The sequence below is a fragment of the Pleurodeles waltl genome, chromosome 4_1 (assembly GCF_031143425.1).
Source record: "Pleurodeles waltl isolate 20211129_DDA chromosome 4_1, aPleWal1.hap1.20221129, whole genome shotgun sequence".
Taxonomy (NCBI): domain Eukaryota; kingdom Metazoa; phylum Chordata; class Amphibia; order Caudata; family Salamandridae; genus Pleurodeles; species Pleurodeles waltl.
Genome location: NC_090442.1, coordinates 210,875,150 through 210,902,841, shown reverse-complemented (window position 1 = coordinate 210,902,841; position 27,692 = coordinate 210,875,150). Strand labels below are relative to the sequence as shown.

The 27,692-nt window shown below is 43.5% G+C and overlaps 1 protein-coding gene across 3 annotated transcripts in view; it reads right to left on the bottom strand.

Annotated features, from left to right (window-relative positions):
• Positions 1 to 27,692, bottom strand: part of WASHC1 (WASH complex subunit 1) — a 451,748-nt gene that overhangs the window by 170,264 nt on the left and 253,792 nt on the right. For all 3 annotated transcript variants that reach the window (XM_069228148.1, XM_069228149.1, XM_069228151.1), the window contains 2 exons: positions 4,382 to 4,518; positions 2,172 to 2,307 (listed from right to left, as the gene is read on the bottom strand). In XM_069228148.1, coding sequence (XP_069084249.1) covers positions 2,172 to 2,307; positions 4,382 to 4,518 — 273 coding nt within the window. The remainder of the gene's footprint in view (positions 1 to 2,171; positions 2,308 to 4,381; positions 4,519 to 27,692) is intronic.

The window sequence follows — 27,692 nt, the reverse complement described above, 5'->3', positions numbered from 1 at the left end:
TTTGCCATTGTGCAAGGCAAAGTGAAATGTTCGAAACTGTGTGTATCTGTGTCTGGTCATTAATGTCAACATACTTTAGTAATTATAGTATGACGTGTCTGTTTCTGACTCTGTTCACAAGTCTGTCCCCGAATCTGCCAGTTTTTTTCAGCTCCCCATACTTCTGACCCCGGACATGCCCTAGAATCAACTTAACTTTTCTGTCAATTGCCTCAGAGAAACTGCTAGTTAGCATGCAATTTTTAAAACGTAGTGTCTCAAATATCATCATACAGAGCAGCGGAAGATACATGAACATATGTAATGCTGTGACCAGTCCACAGCTCCTTGAACTCGCAATGTTTCACACAGGATGCCTCTGTCGTCACTGAACCTGTACCAGAAGGAAATACACCAGTGTGTGTGCTCTGAATACAGTATCCAGAAGGGTGTTTATTCATAAATAGCCACTGTAAGTGTATATTATGTCATATCTAGTATTGAGTCAATGGGAGAAGTCAACAGTAATCAGGTGCTTTTTGCAGTTCCACATTGAGCACTTGACTCCGCTCATTCACTCACTGTAAAGTAACACAGACTACAGCAGACTTGTGCATGAGTGATAACAATGAGAAACACAACCGTCCATATATCACACAGAAGACAAGGATTTTATAACTTGGCTGACTTTGCTGCAGCCCTGAGAGACCTGTGAGGTTCCTCAGAACTATACATCTGGTGGCAATCTGAAGCCAGCCAATCACAATACAAAAGCTCCCAAATATGCAATATTAGGACCATATGTCAGCACCACAAGAGAGTTGCGTGCAAATGCAACCATACTATCCCAAATTCAGTGCAACAAGGTAATCCCACTATGGTGGCGAGCAAACGGGAGCCAAAAGCATTTGACAGTGTTAGTTCTATTCCAATACTTGCCAGGCTCAACAAATACAAAGCCCTCAGGCCCCTCAAAATATAAACCGCAGCAGACCAGTTTGCAGTCACTGTAAGGCTGTGAGCTCCATGTGGTGCTGCTGTGCCAAGTAACAAACAAGTTAAAAAGGCTCAAAGCATGGGTCTAAAGTGGCCACGATATCAAGGAAGGTAGTCATTGCCCCTAAAGCATGGTTCAGAGACGGGTGCTTTGTTCTGGGACTTTCTTTGCACGTTCAGAATTTAACCTTGAGTTTGTGGAAAAATAGGCGGGCACATTCAGGATCATTCACATCTTAACCAGGAACAACTGTGAGGAAAGCAATATCCTGCCCAGGCTTGGAGAGAGTACAAGGACCTAGGTGCACCTCATTCACATGTGTCTCTTTAGGGATGATCCTCATTAGAGATGATGTCATATGGTGTACTAGCAAATGCTTTTTTCCAGGCAGCCTCAATCTCTTCAGCATGACAACAGGAATACAGTATGGCAGAAGTGTAAAGTGGCATCACTTTGGTAAATGCCCCTAAGTGCACGCAGGCAGTACAATGCTGTCTAGACAGAAGCAGCCTGGACAGCCACCAATCATCACAGCCAAGATATCAGAAGGGGCAGCTATCAGTCATGATTCTGATTCTCATAGGACCATTATCACACTGTTGTTCTGTGTAAGATCGGGCAGAGCATGCCGGGCAGAGCTGAGAACAACCACTAATTTCTAGTCTGCTACAGTGGATAGAAGTCATCAGTAGGCAGGCAAAACTCTCCAGTGCCATGGGGAGCTGCAGTGCACACCTTATGTGCTTCAACAAAGAAAGGCATCTTCTTCAGGCTCTGTAGACTTTCTTTCGGCAATTTTGTGTAGGGGAAATACTGGTAATGAGACTTAAAATGCAGTGTTTGGGACCTCCACGCTTATCATTTAATCTGCACAAAGATTCATCATGTGACTTCAAGATGAGACATTTTTCTAAATCTCTATATGCTATCTCAATTTTGATTTGAACTAATGGGTGTCGTGTTTTGCTGTGAAGCTTGCAGTCCTTATGTGTAATGAAAGCCAGTGAAGTACTCACAATTTTGACAATAATTGTAATGACTACTAAACAAGAGGCAACAAAACACAAGCTCCTCGGTGGCTCTCTAAAATACTGTACGATGCGACAGAATAAAAATTAAAATCCAAGTTACAACAATACAGAGTTAAGAAATGTAAACCCAGGCTTCTGCATTGAGGAGATCTGCTATGCCTCACCTGCCGTTCTAGTTGCTCTCGCTTGCTTATTGAAAGTGGTGCATCAAAAAGTTTCTCCTCGGTTTCCGTTCCCAGGGTATTGTGGGTTTTTGTTATGGCACCTGCCAGCGGATCCAGAAAAACATATTTTTTGTATCTGAAAAATAAGAAAGTATTCACAGAGATAAAAAGACAGGAACTTTATTAATGGCACTACTTCTGAAAGGGAACAGTCCAACAAGACAATAATATTCCACTTGCTGCAACAGAACAAATACAAACTATACACTTGCCACTAGGCTGTTATTTAATTGTCCAGCCTCATGATTCGGATAACTTTAGTACTTGCTCTCCTTTGTCACCACTGTATGGGGATTGCCTACTAGAAAGGCAGTGCTGAGACTGTCTCTAAAAAACGAGTTCATTATAAGAGCTTAGAGGTGTCCCTCCAGGAGACTGTAGTAAGTCATATAAAATGTTTAAGAGCCAGAACCGATGAGATCAAGGCAGAGCAGGAAGGACATGATTTGGAGTCTCTAATACTTTGAAGAGTCTTGTGGATGGGAGAAGACGGACATAAGCTTAACCCATTTGGCAGAGGGGCACCCCCCCCCCCATCTCTCTGACATCTTGTGCAGGAACAGGATTGAAGATTTGGGGAATTCGAGTCTGAGGATTACTTGTCAACCACAAAGAGATCTACGTAAAGATATCAAGCCTAAAAAGATACCAGTGCAAATATATTTTGTGTTACATAATGGTGACCCCCACCTCCCCGAGAATCTGTTTCCAAAGTTGCCACAAAACATTCCAAAAATCACCAAAGTCTAAAATTCTGGATGGCAGAAGGCAGAGATAGTGGGTCCGCTTTCCTGATGACACATGGGGCAGGGATCCTACAAACACATACACTCCAGCAGGCCCTTCTTCTCAAAATATAATGGACACATACCGAAAGACCTGGCATTTATATTCCTTTTATTTCCCCCTATGCTTTTTATGACCAGGAATGGGATAGAGGGATGTCTGACAAGGTATTTTTGTGTAAAAATGAAATGAGGCCTTACCCTGTCCCCTTTCACATACCCGTGATTCAAGTACACTAACAGAAGTCAGATTCTCAAAGAGCTTGACTGTATATTTGCATATCATACCCAAAAGGCAGATTTACTTGAAATTCTAGCTCTCCATCATGTGTACGCTCTTTGAATTCAGATATACAATCGCTCTGTGCATGTGTGGGACCCCGGAACACGTTTTAATAAATACATTTCAATTTTTGGAAATAATTCAGTAAAGAAAACGTCCTTAAAATCAACATTTCCGGGCTTCCAACTTACCCATATATATTCTGCTTAGGAGCTTTGAAGTGACAGCATCTTTAGAAGCTTTTCCTACTCTGCTGGCACTGCACGTGGTTACCAGAAGGTTTGGAGGGAGGACAGCAGAACACAAGTGTAAAAACATTTGATATCTGTTCTACTGCAAGGGCCACTCATACCTTCCTGGTTTGAACACAGAGGTAACAAAGTGCACCTTTGTCTCCCACATATTGCACAATCATTTTAAAAATGAGACTCAATGTTTCTGTTTTGCTATATGGGCTTATTCTGGCCCCAATCTTTCCAACAGCAATGCAATGGCAGGTTGCAAAGTTGTATTCCAGGTAGCACTCCGATAGAGGTGGATGCACCATGCACTAGAAAAGTACATGTAAACGTGCACAACAGGTGACATAACTAATGTAAATATACTAACTTCGCCCCTTAAATTTAATTATTTCTACATGCATTGGTAAAGTGGCACTTAAGTCCCAGTTAACTCTAGAAACCAAACCCAATTAAATAACTGAGGAAGAATCACTCGTTACGGATTATCCCACCATCATGATCTGAATTTAAGCAAAATGGTCTTCACAGGGTGAAGGATTCTGACATCACTGTGGACTTCATCTTCGGTGAACCTTTACCTTTAGAAGAACTGAACCTTACTACTGATACCCAGCATAAGTAATAACATACTTTATTTGCAATAATTTGAAAAAAGTGGCATTTTATTAACTCTTTGTTTCTCATTGTAAAAAGGAAACATAAGTACAAAACCTTTGCTACACCAGTCTTCTATAATTAAATCATTCATTTAACAATACATAAGCTATACCCACTGAAGCAGTGCTAGCCTACTGTAGTGGTACATACACCGTAGGACCTCGCCTGATCACGAATACTTACAGGTTTTCTGATGTGTTAAATAGCAGCAGGGAGCTAACTGAGCTGATGTTCCTTGGGAGACTACCCAAGCCTTCTTCTGCAACATCTTCCTCATGGATCCTGGTATTCACGCAGACAGGAAAGTACTTGAGCTTTTCCTGGGGAAAAAAACAACCAACGTCAAGTGCTGATGTATGTTACACTATGTCAGGTACTGGTGCTTTTTGATTAGGCCGTGTCTTGTATAGAGCTATTGGCCACTCCAGCAGCCAAAGCGCTAAGGAAGAACAGCATTCCACAGAGGGATTTCAAGCACACATTTTTGCACTAGGGTACGAGGTTAAATAGCAAGCCCTGCATCAACTCCACAAGTGGAAGTGCTCTTGCTAATTCAGGTACCTCGGCACAACACAACCCAGGCGACAGTGTGTATACACTGAATGTGCTGGGTGTTTTAAGTAATGGCTCCCCATCTCATGGAATAATCACAAGCTTGTCAGGGTGAATACTTAGTCACTGAATCAAGCTGATCTCAACCCCTTAGTAATTGAGGAACAGAGCAGACAAGCTTAACTTAGGGGAATGTGTAAAGTATTTATGTAGTTCAAAGGTATTAATAAAGTTGAAATGCAACACAATAGAAAAAGCAAATTAGAAAAATTGAGTAAAATGTAATAAACAAAATGACTCCAAAATGACAAAATGCAAATAAGGGAAACCAGAATAGCTCCAAGAAGAATAAAGTGCCAGTGTTAGTCAATGGTCATGGTGGACCAGTTGAGGCAATAGAGTGCGGGTCAGATACACCAACGAGGTTTGTCCTGTTCAAAGCATTTACCTTCTGACTTTAGTTCTTTAAGTCCCAAACCACCACAGGAGTATATTTCTAAAGCTCTACAGGACTTCAAGGAAGGCACTTGGAAACTCACAAGGTGTCAGGCAGAGGCACAACAGCAGGGTCCAGTCCAGATCCAGTTGACACTAGTCAGCTGGGCAGTTGCTGAAAAGGCGTTTTGTTGCATCCCTGTAGCTTTAACAGGAGGTCAGCCTTATGATGCTTAGAGCACACTTTTTTCTCCTGGATGTAAGTCTTTTAGGGCTCCTTTCGGATCACAGATAGCAGGTCCGGTCCTCTGCTGTTCTTCCTCAGGTCCAGGAGGGTTTTGTAGTGAGTATTTGGAGATGTCACCTTTGTGCCTGTCATAAGATAACAGGTGGGAATTCCTCCTGGGCATGCCCTAAACAATGGGGTAAAAGTACCAGGGGCCAACGCTATCCTCTTTGGGCATTTTCAAGTTGGAGGAGACCTTTGCCCACACTAAACGTGGGTTATGAGGGCTGGGAATGTGTGTGTGTGGGGAGTATACTATGCTAATCACAATGTTCCCTCACATCTAATGCTAAAATCCAGTTTGTGGCAGTTACTGTACCCTCATTAAAACAAGTGACAGAAGTATGGTAGAGCAAGGTTTTTCAGCAACCAGGCAGTGGATATGCAAGAATGGTTTAAGCATCCTGTGTTCACCCCCTGAAGTGCAGCTCAAGCGTTATATGCAAAATCATGGTAGACCTGTCAAGCAGGATTAGACATTCAAGCGCAATTTGACACTGTAATTCTAAAAAGAGGCCCACTGTATTTGTGGGCTTTTTCACTGCAGGGACATAGGTATCATTAAATCCCAACATGCCCTACTTTTAATTGGCTTAGGGGCAATGCGTTCTACATAAGGGTGGCTAATAAGTAACAAAGGTTTCGAGCAATCCTAAAGGGTTATTTTGACGGGTCAAATCTGCAGCTTAAAACTGCAATAGTCAGCCTTCAAATGGTAGGCCTGCAGTCATGTTTGCTCTGTCATAGTGTTGGAGAGCACAATGGGTGCTGTAGTCCATTAGCGACAATTAACTTACAGTCCATGTGTACACTTTGGGACTTATAACTTAATCCCTAAAGTGGGACTTTAGGGACCTACGCCTTAGTTAAATATGTCAATTAGGGGTATGCCAAATTCAACATGTTAAAAGAGAAGCAGAGGCATGTTATCACGTTATCACTAGTTTGCCGGGGTAAAGTGCACAGAGTCCTACACCCAACAAAAATACAGGGCATAGCAAAAAGCAAAGAAATCCGGGGTCACCATGCAGAAAGGGAAAATTCGCTACAGGTGTGTTTTCAACAATGAGCACACAAACAAATTCTACCCTAGTCAAAACACCTGATCACAAGATTGTTTAAGATTTGCAAGAGTGGGCTTAAATATCAAACTCAATAGTACTCCTAAATAAACTGCAGTACTCAAGCAGTACCGGTGCTAGATTTTCCTTACTGTGGCTAACGATTTTCAAACAGCCGACATACCTAAAAGAGAAATCTACACTAATGTTAAAACAGAAGCATTCTATGAAAATCAAGAGAATTCTGTGGGAAGGATTAAACATATGGAGCTGTGTAAAACCGTGAGATGTTGAGAGGACCAGACATGCTATAGACACCTATTATAAATGCATTTGTATGGCAGGGACTTCTTGGGGAGATTACTGTTTCCATGGCCTCATTCTTGGAATTTTACGAATGGCTGGAGAAATCGTGAGAGGTTTTCAAAACACTAAGAATTTGAAATCCATTTCGCAATCCGAATGAATTATTTAACAGCCTGGTTGGTTTACTGAACTATTGCACTTTTCTTCTTTCCCTGCATAGAGCAGGAGCTCTGTAAGTTAAGTGGGCAGCCCTGAGCATGCTGCGTGCGTGGATATTTGAAAGAGTACAGCGAGGAGATGGACTGCATCGAGCTTGGCATAGTAACCTACCGTTCCACATCTAAGTATGCCATGCATCCGTCCGGTGTGATATGGGAAAAGGGGGGGTTTGTTACGGTGGGTTAGGGTTAGTCTTTCACTGCAGCTGAATTTGGGAAATATCTTAAAGGGGCCTCAGGCATGTTTTTGGTACTTTTAAATGAACTAATAAATCAAGCAGATACTGTCTCGCAGAATAGGGTATTTTAACGCCACCAAATGCACATGCCATACCTTTATTTACATCATACATTCATTTTTATTTCCATATATTTTGTAGCGCTCATGATGAAACTTCAAAGCACTTTCTGGAATACAAATAGGCAGGCAACGAACAATTCTAAGTGAGTAGTGATGCCTTGAAGGGGAAGTACAACGCAGCATATTTTTAGTCACTGAAAGGCCTACAAAGGCCCTGCATCATCTAGCCATTTTATTTGTTCCAATGTAACTTCTGTTTCTTTATTGCAACTTGGTCAGCTGGTGACATAATGCATGGCATTATTAATTACACCACTTATATGGCTTCCAAATGTAAATCCATCATACATATGTTTAGTGTGCAGGATGGCAATTTATGTGGTGTGATGGCACTTTCATCTGTCACTTAATTTCCCAGTCTGGATCATTTCTGACAGCTTTAACCCCTTTGAAGGTTCTTGTATCGGTGACGAGATGCCTTCCTGCACCCACTCTGGTCTCAGTCCACTGCATTGCCTCTGGAAGAAAGGGGGAAACCATTTGGCCCCCAAAGGTGACTATCGAATAGAAGTTTTCCAGCCTAAAAGCCAAACGGATGTATTCGATACGCAAGACCATCCCATAAACCGTTTTCTTGCAGTTGACTGCGTAACCCTCTCATCTCATCGCTAGCAAGGGCTTTGGTAGCTCGGAGCAAGCTCCAGCTTCAATAGTCTGCGCAGGTCCACGCAGTGAAGAACAGCAGCTAGACGCCCCCATCACCACAGTCCACATCCTTATCACATTTCTGGCCTCTTGCATTTGGTGAGATCTAAGTTTTACGAGTCACTTCTGTTTTTACTCATCTCTAAACTATCCCCACAGTACTAAGTCTCTTCTGAGGCGGAGTCCTGTGTGCATGTAATACATGAAGGGGTCGGCTGCCCTTCAGAGCTACTGCAGCCCTTTGTTTCTAGCCATCTCCGGAATGACTGTTAACTCTTAGTGAAACGCCATACTTTAGTTTCTATGTCATCTACCGGTTGGCGGTCACTGAAACTCGTCCCCAGGTTCTCGCCGCAGGAGCATACATCGCCTCTCAGTGGAACAGCAGCTGGTCATCTCCATGTAAACTTTGCGAGGACATATGTTGGTAGTGGATCTAACTCTGATGCATGTCGTCATAACCGTGTGATCTGCTCTCAAATCCAAAGTGACAAATGTAATTCATCCAGACAGATTCACATTGGATATAGGCATTCTTCAAATCCAACCCGCTGGATGCACTTTCACTCGAAAATGTGTTACCATCCCACTTGTTTTTCCGCACTTCACCATTCCTTTTTTTTTATTTTTTTTTTAACCACGTCTTCAATCTTAAATCATGGCATTAGTTCTAGACTTTGGGCAGAGAACAGAGCTGATTCTTCAAACAACAACACAAAAAATGTGAAGTTACTTTGGAGCTTAAAAAAACACTCCATGCACATTGGGTCCATCACGCGGACAGCCAGGAAAAGAAAGTGCGCTTAACTGGGAGATACCAAAACATCCGACTTCACACGCACTTTCACCCGAAGGCCATCGTACATTTCTGCAGCAAAGGCTTTTTTTCTAGTAAACAGCCAGTCAAGCTTGACATGCAGAGATAATCTCTCCATCCCCTAGGCCACGTTCTAGCCTTCCTTATGGCTCCCATCCTCTTCCTCAGAGTTGCGTTACAGGGCTTAGTCACGCGATACAATATTTTCATCTAAAAGGGCAATAAACTGCATGATCCAGAAGCACTATGCGGATGTAAAAACTAGGCAAGGCACTCGAGTTCTTAAATAATTAAAGAGAGGCTAAATACGGAAACGGGCATTTGTTTCTGTCACTTGCCATTACTCAGAAGGACTTCAACGCGCCTCTTCAGCTGGAAAAGACAGAAACTGCTGAAATTCCAGATGCATTTCCTACTCTGGTCCAAGCTCCTGGCAGGATGTCAGTCAGTTGCAAAATGTTAAATGTGATGAACGCACTCTATGTTGGGCCAGTGCCTCAACAGTCATCAATAAATGATCCGCTCTTTGGTTTCGTTAAGGATGGCAGACTCTAAGCGCACTCTTGATCCAAACACCTCCCCTCCCTAGATACTTCTGATTCATCCTTAATAGAAGAGGCAAACCATGCACATACTCCATTTGTTTACATTGAATACGAAGAGTCAGTTCTCTCCACACAGTATAGATGCGTCATAGAGTATCCAGGGCAGACAGAGAAAAAGCAAGAATGGATTTGAACGTCCACGAGGAGGAAGCTCAGTGCGGTCAGTTCACGTAGCATTAGGAATCTAAGACTGTGGAAGGGCAGTTTGACGTTTTTCAACAATTTCGAAGCAGATGATTCCTACAGTGGCATTTCAACAGTTCCTATTTTATGTGACGTGCTTTACAACTATATTACATTACACAGTTGCAGCTGCCATTGTGTAGTTATAGCTAGGTTGGAGTTTGACGAATCTGCACAAAACTTTCCACAGAATAAAAAGTTCACCTTGGCTCCTTCTTCCAAAGGTTTTCACTGATCCGTCAAGTGGGGGAAAGAAAAAGAAGTGTGATCTCCCATGCTAATTACCAAAGCAAACTTTGCTGTCTGATACGTAAAAATGGCTAAAAGGAATTACACCAAATCCGGCAACAATTCAGAACTTTACCCAGAAAGCATGCCTTTTGTGATATGGTGCAAATCAGTTCAGCCATTTCCGAGAAATGAGCATTTAAAGAGAGGATGGGCTTGTGCATGAAGGGGTTAAAAAGGGTAGGTAAATCTGGAATGTTGATGTCTACATATGCTCTGATTGGCCAATTTAAATGAGACTAGTCACTCATGATTGGCATTTGTTTTGGCAATTACAGCACTAAGGTACATAGGCCCGGAGCACTCAAAATGAAGTAAAAAAAATGAAGTAAAAAAAATGAAGGAGACAGGCGTGCCTACCCAAACCCCTAAAGGCATGTGTGTGAGTCCCAAAGGAACCTTCCTGGATTGGCTGGCTGTGCAACACAGACTTCATGTTGTAGCAGCCACAGGACTCAAGGGCATGGTCCTAATTCAAAATTAATTGTGGCAAATGCCAGGTTTTAAGGGTCACAAAAGGCACACATATTAAAGGGTGAAAATAAATTTTAGTCACAATATAAATCATTGGATGGTAGTGTTATACTCATTTTATGCTTTCTACTGAGTTCTTAGTTTATTTTGCTCTGTGAAAAATGTTGCTCCTCTGCTGGGATTTGCTGAACCATATTTGAGAGAAAACTGTTCTCTCTCATGTGTTCCTCACAGAAGTAATGGAAGGTGCTCCAGAATTGTTACAGAAGCTAAACTGAAAGCTATAGAGAGATACATTAGCATAACTACAGCATTCCCTTTCAACATCCTTTTACTTAGCCTACCCATTTCCTCAGTCGCTGACAGCTCCCTAATTTTAAAACTATAATGTTCTGGTAAACAAATATGAGAACATTGTTTAACTATGGTAACAATTTCTGGTGGATACTCTCTCTACCAGCAGATTCCTCACCTGTAGAATAATCCCAGGAGTCAGACTGGATCCAGAAACTTTGAAGCTCTCACACTGCAGGAATGGGGTGCTGGCTTTGTGACAACGCTGAAAGTGGAGTCAAATGATGTCAACGAAGACATGTATCATGCACCAAGGTACAAGGATGTTGGTGTTCGTTCATTTTTCCCCACCTTCAAGATAATTGGATGGACATCATTAAAGTAGTTCCGTACCGAAAATTAATTTGGGATCTGGTTAATTTTTCCTAAAACAATCTATCAAATCGGGAGGCAGGTGGGTTGGTGAGGAACCTCCAGGTAAAGTATCCACCAGGAAGATCATTCTTTTGATTCTTCACCTGTAGAAGAGATTACAGAGCAATGCCCTACCTTGGAGGAGGGGTGATGGATGGTTATACAGATCTGGCAAATTGACCATCGCTGCACACTTCAGAATCCCAGCAGTAATGCTTGGGAAAAGAGTGGAGAAATGCCCATGTAGCTGCCTTCCAAATCTCTGCAATTGGTAGTCCTCCTGCAAGGGCTGGATTTGGCCCTGGTGGAATGGGTCTTATCCCTTCTGGAGATTCTTTCTTGGCCGAAATAAAGCAGGTCTTAATGCTGAGGATGATTCACATCAACAGAAGCCTTTTCTGTACCAGTTTGTCTTTCTTGACACCACAGTAGCCCATATAGAACATCCAGACGTGTGTCCTTCATATGGCCCAGGTAGTAGTTTACCAACTGCCTAGGATCAAACCTGTACAAACGTTCCTCCACATTAGTGGGATGGGGCGAAGGGATAAAAGGTAAGAAGGGGGATGGACTGATCAGATACAAGGGAGTCAGCACATTTTAAGGGAAGGCAGCCCAGGTTTGCAACACCAATTTGTCGGGATAAAAGGAGATAAAAGGCAGACAGCAACTAAGAGCTTGTATCTCATGCAACCGTCCGGTTGAAGTAATTGCTGCCAAAACACAATTTTTAGAGTCAACATCCTTAAAGGACAACTGAGCATGGGCTCGAACAGAGTCCCATGAAAAAAGTGAAAACTAAATAAAGGTCCCACGGGGGCACAAAGAAGAGGGTTCATGGATACATATTCTGTATCCTCTCAGAAAGAGCATTTCAATGGGGGATTTGAGAAGGGACAGTTGGTCTGGCAGACAGAGGAACACCAACAGTGCAGTGCAAATACACCTTAACAGTGCCAATCACACAACCACGCAGGACAAGGGAAAATGCAAACTGTAGGATGTGTGATAATCTGACCTGCTAGGGGTCTATGTTTATGTCTTTATACCATGCAAGAAAGTTAATCCATCAGCCAGAGTAGGCAGATTTGGTAGAGGGGCAACAAACTGTTAGGATAATGTCAACCGCCTTTAGTGGAAGCTCAAAGGAACTCAGGTGTCTTGGATGAACCTCCAGGCATGTAGGTGGAGGCCTCGGAGACTGGGGTGCAGAAACATTTCTCCTAATGGGAAGAAAAGGTGTGGTCTGAATGGCAGCTTGATTAGGGGAATAAGTGGAGAGGTGCAGAAGATTCACATACCACACTGTCCTTGACCAATCCGGGTCAATAAGAATGACTGGGGCGTGGACTTGGTGAACGTTCCTCAGGACGCGAGGAATCCAGGGTATCGAGGGAAACCCATAATGTAGACGAATATTCCAACTCAACTGAAACGTGTCCCCGATGCCTCCCCTCAACAGATACTGGAGGGCACAGAGCTGCTGACATTGAGCATTTTTCGATGAGGCAAACAAGCCCACCTGAGGAGTGCTCCACTTGGTGAGGGTGTCCTGGATTACCTCTGGTGGAAGGCACCCCTCATGATTGGCAAGATAATACCGGCTCATGCTGTATCCTCTGACATCCTGAGACCCTGCTAGGTGATTGGCAGTGAGCCAGATCACTTGGTGGTGTAACCAACACGACAGGCTCAATGCTTCCAGGCAAAGGAGGTGAGACCCTTCTATCGTTTGCTTATTGGCATACATCGCTGTTGTATTGTCCATTAAGATCTGGGCAGATGGATATTAGATGGAATAGAGGAAAGCCTTGAGTGCCAGCGGAATCATCCGCAGTTCCAAAAGGCTGATGTGAAGAACCCATTCTTTCAGCGACCAGAGAACCAGAGGCCTCTGATCTCTCAAGATCATCCAGATGAGCGCCACACCCTGAGGTGGACTACCTCAGGGTACTGTAGATGGAGGAGGGGAGAAGGTCATACTGCAACTTGAATTTGCCTCATGTCCCCACCAAACATTTTCCGTCTCAGCAATGGAGGAGATCAGGATGAAGTCTAACAGGTCTTTTCTGTACTGTAGCCATTGCCCGCGAAGGCACCACTGCAGGGACCTTATGTGTCAACATGTGTGACTAAGAGAATGCAGGAACCCAGCAGACCTAGGAATCGGAGCACCCTCAGAACTAGAACTCGTGAGCCTTGCTGGATTGCTGGAACCATCTCCTTGACGTTGGCAACTCTCTGTTGAGGCAGAAAGTCATGGAGACGGGTGGTGGCCAGTGTTGATCCTATGAACTGGAGTCATTGGGAGATAAATGGGTTTGATTTGGCTTGTTGATCAAAAAGCCCAGGTTGAACAGCAATGATACTTGTCTATGTCAGATGGTGTGACACCATCTCTGGCAATTCGGCTTTTATTAGACAGTGATCCATGTGCCCGACTTTCTGAGATGGTCTACAGCCACTTTTGTAAAAACTTGAGGTGTCAATGTTAAGCCAAAATAGGATCACTGCAAATTGGTAGTGTGTAGAACCCACCACAAATCACAAGTACTTCCAGTGTGACCGCAGGATAGGGATGTGGAAATACACATCGTACAGGTCAAGTGATACCATCCAGTCTCTGAGTTCCAACACCAGTAACACTTGTGCCAGGGTCAACATCTTGACAGGGGTGTGGAATTTATTAAAATATCTACTTGTCCAGGGGACAGGTTGCTTCTCAAATCTACTTGTCCTGTAAAAACATCTACTTGTCCCTTTGGTGCCATGTAGTGTGGCAACAAATTATAGCAGCAATCTCATTATGTAAGAGCTCGGATAATAGCCTCTCTGATTATGCCAGGGCTACTACCATAGTAGGGCTTGAATACTTGCAGTTTCAATCCCTACTGTAGCAATTTCCTTATTTTGCCACCTTTCTGCAGATCTGCATACTGGGGCTGGAGGAAGCAGTAATCAATAGTTCCAGGACTGGAATGCCTTTGAGTCCGCAAACCTACTAACCTGCATGTTTTAAAGATTTTCACCAGCTTCTCTCTAATATTTTCCCATAATAAGAAAGGTTGGACATTTACTCCTGACAATGGCAGAATTAGAACTTCTTCCAGGGTTGGGAAGAAAGTGGCTGGAGGGAAAATGAACTTGCAAATGCTCAATAGATTTTCACATGAGCAAATCTACACATGCGTATTTACCCATGCTAAAATACAGTTCACAAATATTTTATAGGGGTACGGCAGATACCATAGGTGCACTTTTGTGACTTTCTTTAAGAATTTGGGGCCACATGTAGGTAGGTTCAGATTTGCGACCCGCAAATTGCTAGTCAGATCGACTCGCAATTTGCGAGTCGCAAATCCTAATGTAGGATGGTGTCCCTGACACCATCTGTGATTCGCAAGGGCTTCGTAAATGCCCACCTCAAGAATAATCTTGAGGTGGGTCGCAATTTGCGATCCCCTTGCGAATGGCGGCCCTCACAGGGATGGTGGCCTGCTGGAGACAGCAGACCACCATGTTGGTGACTGCTTTTCAATAAAGCAGTTTTTTTTTGTAATGCAGCCCGTTTTCCTTAAAGGAAAACAAGATGCATTACAAAAACGAAAAATGAAACGTTTTTGTTTCATTTTTTCAGAGCAAGCAGTGGTCCGCAGGACCACTGCCTGCTCTGAAAAAATGTTTAGTGACATTCACAATGGGGAAGGGGTCCCACGGGGACCCCTTCCCTTTTGCAAAAGTGTTAGCACCCATTTGAAATGGGTGCAAACTGCGATTGGTTTGCGCCCGCGGTCACAAAACAATCCTACATTGCACTGCGAGTCGCAATTAGGAAGGGGTCGCAAACCCGTTTTGCGATTCAGTAACCAGGTTACCAAATCGCAAAACTGGGTTTGTGCATCGCAGTGTGCTTTTTGCACGTCGCAAACAGAGAAAGTTGCTGTTTGCGACATGCAAAAAAGCTACCTACATGTGGGTCTTGGTCCCTAATTAGGTCTGGTGTTAACAAAGACATTTTGTTTTTATTAAACTTCTATTTCTCTCTCTTTCGGCTGGCTTTACTGTGAGTGATCGTACTCTGCTCTTCCACAAGGAGCATATTGGCACACAAAGTCGTTTTGTTCAGTGTCGGGAACTACAGTGGCAATCAGTGACGTAACGAAACTGGAGGGTGCCCCTTTGCACAGAACATGGAGGAGCCCCCCTCTCCAGACCCACTCAGGGCAGGTGCTGTGCTGAAGGGGCCCCCTGGAGGGAGGCTGCGGAGCCTTTGTTATGCCACTGGTGGCAACGTGTGCTTTTAGAGTTCAAAAACTTTTTTTTTTTTTTGCCATTGTTTGTTACAATGTTGAGGGCCTGGTAGCTCCCACAACAATAAAGTGTTACAAAAGCCATGTCAAAACAAGACACGCATTGATGAAACTGAAAGACTTAGAAAAATGTCAGATCAGTTGGCTTTGTCAGTGTTTGTTTATTTTCATGCTTCCCATAATCGTGTTGAAAATGGTTACACTGATTTTCAATTAGAAATATTTTTGGGAAATACTAGCATGCATCAACACATTTTACTAAATGACACTTCATTTGCATCTAATCAGAGAGCATTCTGGGAGCATTATACTTAGCCTCATAGCCTAAACTTTTCAAACATGTGTATACACGTTTTTTTTTTTTTGTACTGGAACCAACGTCAGTAGTGAAGTGTGACCTTAAAACATTTATTTACAGCACTCACCCTAATAATGAAGACTTTCAAATAATGAACCATAAATACAAGTTCGAACAGCATTATCTTTTGGAAACATTACCTCAACTGCAGAGAGTTCCACTCTCTGTAAACAGGCAGCCAAAGGGTTTGTGCTGCAGAGGGTTGGGCCTACTTGTCCCAAGGACAAAGTAAACATAAAAACTTGTTGCCCTTGACCCCAAACAAGATGTCCCGGGCGTCGGGCGATAGGAATTCCACAACCCTGATCTTGAACTTTTCTTTTCAGAGGAACATGTTCAAGTCTCCGAAGTCCAGCACAGACCACTGTCACCTTTGGGCACCACGGTGTAACATGCATAACGTACTTGACCCATTTCCTCCTCTGGCACTAACTTCACTGCTCCTTTTCAGAAGAGTGCTGCCACCTCTTGATGCAATATCATTAGGTGGTCTGGTGGGGAGGCCCAGAGGGTGGGGGTGATTATATGTGGATTGAGCCTGAAGGAAGGGAAGGGTGTAACGTTTTTCATAATTTGGAGGACCCACTGTTCTGAAGTAATGGCCTTCCAAGCAGAGAGAAAAAAGGACAACCACAGGTGCAGAGTGGGATTGAGAAAGCAAATTAAGTTTGCTTGTCTGGTGGTGCAGGGAGGTGGAAAAGAGTTGCAAGGTGGATCCACGAACCATCCCTTTGCCTCTGTATTGCCTGACAAGCAGATTTTGTTGCTGCTGCTGCTGGATTTAGGGTTGTGAGGCCTGACATTGTCAAACACAGAAGCCACTTGAAAAGCCATGAAAACGTTTCTACTGGCCGTAATCCCTCGTATCAAGTGGCAGTTGCAAGCCCGTGAACCAAGCTGTGAGCTTGCTGATCTTGTACTACTGTAACACTGAGTTTGTGTTTTCCCCAGAAAGGTGTAAACCATTGAATGGAAGGTCCATGACACTGGCCTGAAAATCAGATAAAAAGTTGGACACATGCAGCGAGGCATGTTGCCAAATGGAGATAGAGGTGCCCATAGTCTGGCCCACAGTGTCTGTAGTATCTGGCCCAGACTTAGGCCACCAGCCTGTTGACTGCAGGAGCCCATGTCTGTTTGTCCTATGCTCCCAGCACAGGGTCCAGGACAGAATCATTGGGGGAAATAATGGTGCACCCACAGGAGTTGTTGATGGGAGACTCTCAGTGAGGACGTTGTTCTTTGCCTCTACTGTAGGAAGTTTAAAGACCAATACCTTTGCTGCTTCTTATCTATCATCTGAAAAGACATCAACCCTCGAATGGGGGGCTCAGTAAGCAAGTCCATTACCATCTTAGGCGAAGTGTCTAATCCACTTGTGGAAGATGGTTCTTGCAGCTCATGGCCTTAGTCTACCTCACTGCCACCTCCATATGGATAAAGGCCTTAAGGGTCTGAATCTGTTTCAAACAGGTGATGTATACGGCATCTATACTCCTCCTCCTCAAGGACCCTTTGCCTCTCCCTTTGTGATCTATTCTGTGGCATGGTTTCGGGGACTGGTGCCGAGACACTATGTCCGTTACCAAAAGAGGCGGTGTGCGGGGCTGGTGATGGGGGGGCCAGCCATGGCATGGGTAGTTGCAGTGTGGCGTGCCTCAAAGTTGAGTTGAAAGCCAGAGAGCATCAGTCCAGGCAGGATGGATCTGAGCAGCGTTGGGTCAGGAGACAGACAGCGGGAAGCCATATAGCACCATGGGGCTCAAAGGCATGTTGGATGGCACAGACACTCTGGCAAAGATGGAATACATGGCATTGTGGAAGCACCCTGGGTCCATGCGCAGGGTTTGGAATTGTGTAAGAGTTAATATTGGTATCTAATCCTCCACTGAGGGGCCTGAAAAGGAAAATGGTGGGGCAGGTGGAGCGCTGGGAGGTTCTGGAGCTGGGTCCAACAGGGTCACTGGTGAGGGTCCTTTCAGGGAAGGTTAGACTGGATTCACAACAATCAACTCTGGCTCCAAAGATAAAGATCTTGTGGGAGTCAATCAGCATCCAGGTGACTTACCTTTTATTTCTTGTGCTTTTTTGTTATTTATTTCCAACACTTTGCACCAGAAGAATGTAAAGGAGGAGACCTTGAACTAGGTCTCGAGCATCGACAAATTCAGTAGGAATCCTTGGCACAACCCATGAAGAGCTTGGGCTCGCATTCTTTGACAGCCTTAGGTTTAATGCTCTGACAGGATTCACAGGAGCGTGAGCTGCGATCAAACCCTATGCTCCACAGATAAAAGGAGTTGAGCCAGTTATTAACATCAGTCTCTCAAAAGCCCTACCGGGCTTAAAACCCAAGGGTTAGGGTGGCAACACTGTACTGCACTGAGGGAGTTTTCTGTGAGGAAAACTCAACTCTGAAGATCAAGCTCCAGATCCGCTACAAAGGCAAGAAAAAGAGGGAACTGATGTTGCGCTGCGGTGTTGCTATATGGCTTTGGTGACGTCATCTGGCACCACTTCTGGCATGGTCACAAAGTCAGCACCCCATACTGGCAACGTGAGAGCTTTGAATTTCCAGATCCAGTCTGATGCCTGGGATTCTTTTACAGATGAGAAGTTTGCAGGAAGAAATATACATCATACATATATATACCCAGTAGACATATGTTCGTAGCATGTAGTGCTGAAGATTCAAATGGTTTGTATAAGCCCACCATGTAGTGTTGGGTCCGGGGTGTTACAAGTTGTATTGCTCGAAGAATCTTTTTGAACAACAAGATCGAGTGACTCCTCCTCTCGGTGATACTGCGCATGGGCATTGAGTCCTTTATTAGATTGTTTTCCCCCAGGCGGGTGAGGTAAGGTATATACAAAGGGTAAGAAAAAGAGATGTCCATGAAGTGTATCTACACATTTATACAAAATTTATATAGGAATATCACTAGAATGACTACAGGCTTCTGGGGAGGAGGGAGGGTGAATGTAAATTTACAGCACTAGATGCCACAAACAGATGTCTACTGGGTAAGTAACATTTTTCGTTCAATGGCATGTGTGGCTGTAGATACACATGCTTTGCATAGACTGTAAAGCAGTCCCCTCAAAGTAAGCGGTAACTAGCCTTTAGGAGTTGGAGTGGCCAAAAAAAGTGTTCTAAGCACAGCTTGACCAACATTAGTTTGTTGCTGTGCTAAAACATGCACCCAAGTGTTCAGTAAATGTATGTGGTGTAGACCAAGTAGCATCTTTACAAATATCAGCTTTTGGAATGTTACCTAAAAAAGCCATAGAAGCACCCCTTTTTTCTAGTGGAATGTGCCCTAGGAGTAATAGGCAACTGCCTTTTAGCTTTACTTGACTATCCATCTTGCTATACTGTGTTTTCAAATGGGTCTGCCTTTATGAGGCATGGAGAATGCTACAAAAAGCTGTTGGGATTTCCAGAACTATATAGTTCTGTCAATATAATACATAAAATCTCTTTTAAACATCTAGTATGTGAAGAGCTCTCTCTGCAACGGAGTATGGTTGTGGGAAAAAAACAGGTAACCCAATTGATTGATTAATATGAAACTGTGAAACCACTTTTGGAAGGAATTTAGGATCAGTCCTAAGAACTACTTTATCTTTATGTAATTGGAAGAATGGTTCTTCTAAAGTTAGAGCCTGTATTTCATGTACACGTCCACCGCTACCACAAAGGCTACCTTCCATGAAAGAAACTGCAAAGAACACAAATGTATTGGCTCAAAAGGTGGACCCATGAGTCTACTGAGAACAACATTTAGGTTCCATGATGGGACTGGGGGAACCCTGGGTGGAATGACTCTTTTGAGAGCTTCCATGAAGGCTTTAATAACTGGAATCCTGAATAAAGAGATATGTTGTCTGTTCTGAAGGTAAGCAGCTATTGCTGCCAAATGAAGGCTAATAGAGGAGTATGCTAAGTTCCCCTTTTGTAAATGTAGCAGGTAACGAACAATGTCCTGTACTGAGGCTTTAAGTGCCTCAATGTGTTTAGTTTGACAATAGCAAACAAAACACTTCCATTTTGCAGCATAACACTGCCTCGTTAATAATTTCCATACATTCTAAGGGAAAATTCAAATAACCGAATTCTATGCCCTCAGGAGCCATAACGCAAGATTGAGTGTCTTGGGAGTCAGGATGTCTGATCTGACCATGACTTTGAGTGAGAACCTCTGGCCTGTTGGGGAGTTCCTTGTGAGGAACCACCAACAGATCCAACAGTGTTGTGAACCAAGGTTGACGTGCCCATGTGGGAGCTACAAGGATCATGGTGAGTGATGTTTGTCTCATTTTGCGAACTAGAGACGGACTGAGTGGGAGGGGTGGAAAAGCATGAGCAAATATCCCTGACCAATTCATCCATAGAGCATTGCCCTTGGATTGAGGGTGTGGGTATCTGGATGCAAGGTTTTGGCATTTTGAATATTCTGTGGTGGCTAAGAGATCTATTTCGGGTGTCTCCCACCTTTGAAAGTACTGATGAAGTACTTGGGGGTGAAGTTCCCGGTCATGGACTTGCTGCTGCATTCTGCTGAGGAGGTCTGCAAACTTGTCGTCCATCCCTGGGAGATACTCTGCCAGTAAGTGAATGTGATGGTGAATTACCCATTTCCAAATTGTCTGAGCAAGAAGGGATAGCTGAGAAGAAGGTGTCCCCCGTTTCTGCAGATAATACATGGTTGTCATGTTGTCTGTATAGACTAGAACCACTTTGTGGGAAAGCTGAGGTACAAACGCTTTGAGTGCTAGAAAGACTGCCTGTAACTCCAAATACTTGATGTGGGAAGTTTGTTGAACTGGATACAATAAACCTTGTACTGTGAGGTTGTTGAGATGTGCTCCTCAACCGGTCTGTAATGCATCTGTAGTCAGAGTGACCCGAGGCATAGGATCTTGAAAAGGCCGCCCCTTGGAAAGGTTGGTGGGATTCCACCATTGCAGAGAGCGGTGAGTCTGGTGGTCCAACAACACTAGATCTTGGAGATGACCGTTTGACTGAGACCACTGACAAGATAGACACTGCTGTGAGGGGTGCATGTGTAGTCTGGCATGGGGAACAATGGCAATACATGGCACCATCATCCCTAACAACTGCATCACTGTTCCCACTGTGTAAGACTGTTTTTTTTCTAGCTGTGAAAGGAAAGTCTGAAAAGCTTGAATTCGAGCTGGGTTTGGATATGCCAAACCAGAATGAGTATTAAGAACTGCCCCCAGGCAGGGCTGTATCTGTAGAGGTTGTGTGGGGAAGGTCTACTGTGTTTTGAGTATGACACTGACATTGATGGATGGTACTGGCTTTGATGAGCCAATCGTCTAAGTAGGGAAAGACATGTATGTGTCGTCTTCTGAGGAATGCCGCAACTACTGCAAGACATTTTGTGAAGGCCCTGGGAGCGGTTGTCACCCAAATGGTAAAATCTTGAATTGATAATGTTTCCCCACAATGACAAATCTTAGGTATTTGCAGTGTGCTGGGTGAATGGCAATGTGAATGTATGCATCCTTCAGATCTAGAGCCGTCATGAAGTCGTCCTGCTGTAAAAGTGTAATGACATCTAGGAGAGTGACTATATGGAAATGCTCTGAGAGAATGTATAGATTGAGTAGTCTGAGATCTAGAATTGGTCTTAGTGACCCATCCTTCTTTGGTATAAGGAAGTATAGGAAGTATATTCTTAAACCTTGCTGTGAGAGGGGAACTGGCTCTATAGCTCCTTTGAGAAGGAGAGATTGTACCTTTTCTTTTAAAAGAGCAAGATGGTCTTGTGAAAGTCTGTGAACACGGGGGGATATGTGGTGGGGTAGAAATTAGTTTGAGGCAGTAATCATGTCGGATAATTGATAGAACCCACTGATCTGTGGTGATATTGCACCATTGTTGATAAAAATGCTTTAATATTCCCCCTGGAGAGGTGTGAGCCAGTGGAAGGTGTAAGTAATCACTGGCATATATCAGAGGAGGATCCTCTAGAAGTGGACGCCTTTCCTCTGCCTTTACTGTTCACACCTCTGTATGAACCTCTAAAGGAACCTCTATGATAGAAATGGGTGTCTTGCTTAGTTTGTGAGGTGGAGAGCTCATTAGATGTGGGTTTGAAGCCTCCCCTGAATTGTGGGCAATGAAAATTACCCCTTTGCGGTCTAGTGAGTAGGGCCCCCATAGCCTCTGCTGTTTCTGAATCCTTTTTGAGCTTTTCTATAGTGGTGTCCACCTCCTGCTCAAACAAATGTTCTTTGTCAAAAGGCATATTAAGAACTGCCTGTTGGATTCCAGGTTTAAAACCTGAACATCTGAGCCAAGCATGCCTTCTGATAATGTTGCTGGTATTAAGACAACATGCAGTAGTATCAGCTACATCAGTGGGACACCTAATAGCATTATTTGAAATAGTTTGGCCCTCAGAAACAAGTTTTTGTCCCCTTTGGTGACGTTCCTCTGGGAGATACTGAAAGTAGCCTTCCATCTCATCCCAGAGGGCCCTATCATAGCGTGCTAGGAGTGCCTGTGAATTGGCAATATGCCAATGCTTGTCTGCTTGTGCAGCTACTCGTTTTTCTGCCACATCTAGTTTTTAGTCTCTTTGTCGGGGGGGAAGTGCATCTCCCATTGACTGTTAGCATGTTTACTTGCCATGCTGACAACAATAGAATCAGGGGATAGTTGTGACTGAATATATAAAGGGTCTGTAGGGGCCGCTAATATTTCTTGTCAATGTCTGTGGCATGTCTGAGCATGCCTGGTAGCATGGGCAGAAATTGACTTTCTTTATGAGTGGTAGTCAGTGTATCAAAGTGAAAATATTCCTTAATTGGTTCAGAATGCATTTGTGCATTATGATGTGCAGCTGCCCGTGCTATGACCTGCTGATATGATGTTGCGTCTTCAGGGGGTGAAGGACGTGCAGGGTATAAATCAGGGTCATTTGGAAGTATGGGATCTGGATCATATGAATCCCATGGGTCTATGTCTTGTGGAATATCCCCCAAATCATCTCCCTGAGGTGACGGTGAACCTTGTGGAGAAAACCTTGGCTTAAAAATAGGTGGAGGAGATTGTGGAGGAGGAGTTAGAGGAAGCACAGGAGAGTGTAGTGGAGAAGGCAGAGGTTGAACCGGAGCCCTGTCCTTGTCTCTGGAGACCTTTTTAGGTGGAGAAGCAGTGTCCAAAGTCTCTTGGAGTTTCCTCTTAATTGGGACAGGAGAAGAAGCAATAATTAGTCCTGTTCCCTTTTGAATATGCAGCTGGCGATGACGAGCATCCATTATTTCGAGGATTTGCTCAAATGGTAAAGCTGCTTCCAAAGAAAGACTTGAGTCTCTGGAAGGCAGAATTTTCGGTTCCGGAGCTTGATCTCGTGACTCGAAAAGATTCTTTGAACAAAAAAAACTTGCAACACTCCGGACCCAACACTAGATGGTGGACTTATGTAAAGCATGGTATCTACAGACACACATGACATTGAATGAATATATATATATATATATATATATATATATATATATATATATATATTCAAGCAGCAGAGGTTAAAGTGACGTTATACTTAGGTGATGAGACCTTAAATTATTAACAAAAAAAATGTGAAATTTAATGAAAAAACAATGGTTGAAGTGATGTCATAGTGAGGCATTGGAATGAGACACAAGTCAATGATTAGCCCAAAAACACTATAGTTTAGTGAACTAACATTACTTGCACTATTATGCACTACTAATGATCTCCCATATTACTCCACTCAGGACATGTTAAAGGATATTACTCATGACATCTCATAGCCTCTGGCCAGGTTCTACATCCAAAGCGCATAAGGACTTGGTCTCAGTGCCTAGGCTGTGGCAAGACCCAGCACCCAATCCTCTTCAAGCATCAAAGATCCACTGCACACAATTTTCAGCCAGAAGTAGGGCAAGGGTTTAGCCTGTAGCCATAGTTACCAGTGGGTCCCAACCTTTTGACTCCCGAGAACCCCCACTGAATCACTGTTGAAAGCCGGGGAACCCCAAGCAATTTGAACAATTAAAATTTCAAGAATTAAAACAGTAATTCGCAAAAAATACACAAACAAGAACACACCAAACAGATACTCAAATTACTAAAGATATAATTTTTTTTTTTTTAAATATGCACAAAAATCGAAAAATTGTAATGGGAATGTCGAAACTGCATCTCGATGACTAACTTTTCAATGTTTGGTTTTATTTAGGAAAGCAGAATCCTCTGGTCCGATTCTACATTTCCTAAGCCATTTGTTTCTATTTTTAGGTACATAAGATCTGAGAAGATTTTTCACATATCAATGGGGTGGGGAAAGGAAGTAAAACCATAAGAGCCTCTCTTCTCTCCATAACCTCTCTGTCACATGTAATTCATTTGTTTAATAGCACCTCTCATACCACTGTAGGGTGTCGGAGCGCTTTACAGTGGACTACAAAGTGTAGGATTTACATGTTATCTATACTGGTAGGCATTTTCTAAGCGTGCTTGGTTTGGAGATGTGCAAACTCGGGATTCAGAACATAACACTGTGGTTAGCGTTGACTTTAATAATAAGAATGTATGTCTATGCAAGCAAACATTTTTTACAAGCATTATGATAATGAAAGACTGGGTAAAAACACAACTTTCTAATTTCTGCCATGCAGGTAGCTCTTTGACCGCAGTTCATAGCTCACTGTGCTACATTACGATTGTAATTTATGAAATGCACAGTGACAAAATAATCTGTCACAAAAGCAGTAACCCACTGTGCTATGCACATAAAATCCTGTTCTTTGCATAATATACGTTCTTTGCAGCAGGCATGTTAACCCTCTGCGCTACCTTAGATGAGTCAAAACTGCCACTAGTCAAACCTCCCATCTCTCTCCTGCAGGAACATTAATCACATGAGTTCTCTTGACGCTTTTATTTTTTGCATGAAAGCTGGTGGATGAATTTGCAGTGTTTTTTAAACTGCTGCATAAATAAAGTAATAAGTAGACAAACACCCTCGTATTTCTGAGAGGCCTCAGCTGGAGAGGTGTCTTCCTGCCAGCTCAGGCCTGCGGACCGCCTGGGAATGTGTCACGGACCCCTGGGGGCCCGCGGACCACAGGTTGGGAACCACTGGTCTACACTCACCCCTACACAAGCAACCATCCCATGCTACATAAATACTTTGGACATACACAATGGAGCTTATCTGCAAGGCCTGGTGTCACACCAGACCCTGCATCCAACATACATTACGGGTTTAGGCTGTGGGGCTAGGCCTATGTGTAAGCCCTGTACCCATTCCTCCATGACCACCTACCACCCTACTTGCTCAGCCTTTCAGAGAAAAGGTTGGCCAGAGGGGCTTTGATCAAAGATGTCCAGTGACCTAACCCCACTGTACCCATCCTTTGGGTGAATACAAATAAAAGGACAATAATATCCATCAAAAGTGTTTTTTCACTTCTACAATATCAACTTTCCTTTGCATCTTTCTAAAGCTTTCTGACAATCTTATAAAAGTCTAAACATCAGTTCAGGTTGTTGTATTACTCCTTGGTAACAAAGCATAAAGCACACTGTCAGAATCATTGGCTAATTTAATTAGTAATTTCAACAATGTTATTTAAGTCTAACCAAGGATGTAATCAATGACGTTATTTAATATGTCATGAGCTATGTACTATGTGTTGTGATAATAATGGGGAGCAAGTTAGTTAATTCACTAAACTACAACTGGAGTATTTCAGTGGCGTTTAGGGTTTTTAATATTAGCTTATGTATCATTCCAACACCTTACCTTAGTTTAATTGCCATTAGGTAGATACAGTTAGGACCCTGTTTCCATAGAAAAAGCGTTTTTTGACTTGCCTGTATCTTTGGCACTGTTTGACGAATCTTCACAAAAAGATTCCCGGTGCCCCGGTGATTCTTGTTGCGCACAGTAAGTTTCAGGGTGATAAGTGGGGGCCGAGAAAAAGGGGGTAAAAAAACATGTGTTTCCCATGTTAATTCCCATTGGAGTTTTGAACACGACTACAGCCCGAACTACTGGACGGAATTACACCAAATTTGGCAGAAAGCTAGCTTTCGGTACACATATTATGCTTTTGCTTACTTGGTGTAAATCTGTTCAGTAGTTTAGGAGATATTAAAGGAAAAATAAATTTGCATATTTAGAGCTGCTGATCCGTTGTGATGTTTTTGCAGCGATCACAGCTAATTCAAAAATGTGCGCGCCAACAGGAATGCTGTCATTGGCTGGCCGCAACCTAACTAGAAAGTTGCGGCCGTCATTTTAGGGAGCGTGACACGTCCCCGGGGCTGAAAAAGTTAAATGAAAAGTGGCATAAGGGGTCAGGATAGAAGTACCCTGACCTCAGGGCTGAGATATAGAAGTCTTTGTAGGTCAAAATATGACTTTACAATGTATGTTTTTTTCCTGGCACGCTATGTTTGCGAATAAGTCCCGACGCTCAGTGTGGCCCCCATGTAAAATCGCAATGAATTCACAAATATCATGCACCCACTCACAGACCCACTCAGTGAGACATACAGCCAATTTAAGATCCACTCAGACGCTCACGCACCAACTAGCAGACCCACCCAAAGACTCACAGAGACTCAGCCACTCACAGACCCATACAGAAACGCACCCATTCAAACTTAGTCCCTCGCGCACCCACTCAGAGACTCACACATCCACTCAGGGACTCACGCACTGACAGGCCCACTCAGACATTCATGCACCCACTCACAGACACACTCAGGCCCCAATGCACCCACTGACAAGACCTACTTAGATACTCATGCACCCACTCACAGTCACACTAAGACACTGACGCACCCACTCACAGATCCACTCAAACCATCACGCATCCACTCAGAACCACTCAGACCCTCACGCACCCACTCTCACACCCAGAGACACCCTTCCAACGCCTATTTTCACACCCAGAGAGAGACCCTTCGTCAGTGTGGGGTTGGGTGGTTGGCTGCGCTGACGGATGTGTGCAGCGCAAGATTGGGTGGTTATCAATGGTTGGCTGCAGGCCCTGCACACCAACACCTGCCGCGCACGGCCAAAGGCAGTGTGCGCCGGTGGTTGGATTAACGTATAGTAATTAAAATTACTTTACGTTAAAAAAGCCATAGACATTCACTGAAAAAACAAAGGTTACAGGGACATTATAGTTAGGTTCTGAATTTACTCGTTCAAAACCAAATTAACTGCAAAATGTGTAGATTCCACCAAAGATATTGGTCAAATTGATGAACATAGTTTGATAACACTGTCACATAATTTGATCCATCATGACACACAATCCTACTAGCTCGGACAATGTGGAAGGTCTGTTGAGTAGTTTGGGGTTGTTATGAATATGAAATATGTATTTCACAGGCACCCATGCAATGACTACCCTGTGAAGTAGGTTACTGTATTGCACAAAGTACAATGGTATAAAAACTTTCAATAGTTAAGTGTTGTCAAAATAAATGTGTTACTCAGGACACTCTCAAGGAAGAACATACAAGGGGAATGAAAAGAACACAGTGCATGTGGCAAAACCCTGGAAAAGGAATCTAGGTATCTCATGGTGAGTAAAGCCGTATGGGTAGCTGGCAGGAAGGGGCTGTTATAAGCTCCAAGGCCACAGGGACGTAAATAGTGAAACTGCTCCATACTCACTGTTTTGATGTTGTGTGGTTTAGTCATAATGTCTTGCAACATTTGGGAACAATGGGGTTAATTAATAAGGAAATTTGGGAAGGGCAGAAGAAACATGGGATGACCCAATGGAGTCCGGAGAGACTGTCAACAAGCCTTGGTAAAGCCAATACGCCTCACCTTTGCAAGAGCTATTGGCTTTCCGATGTGTT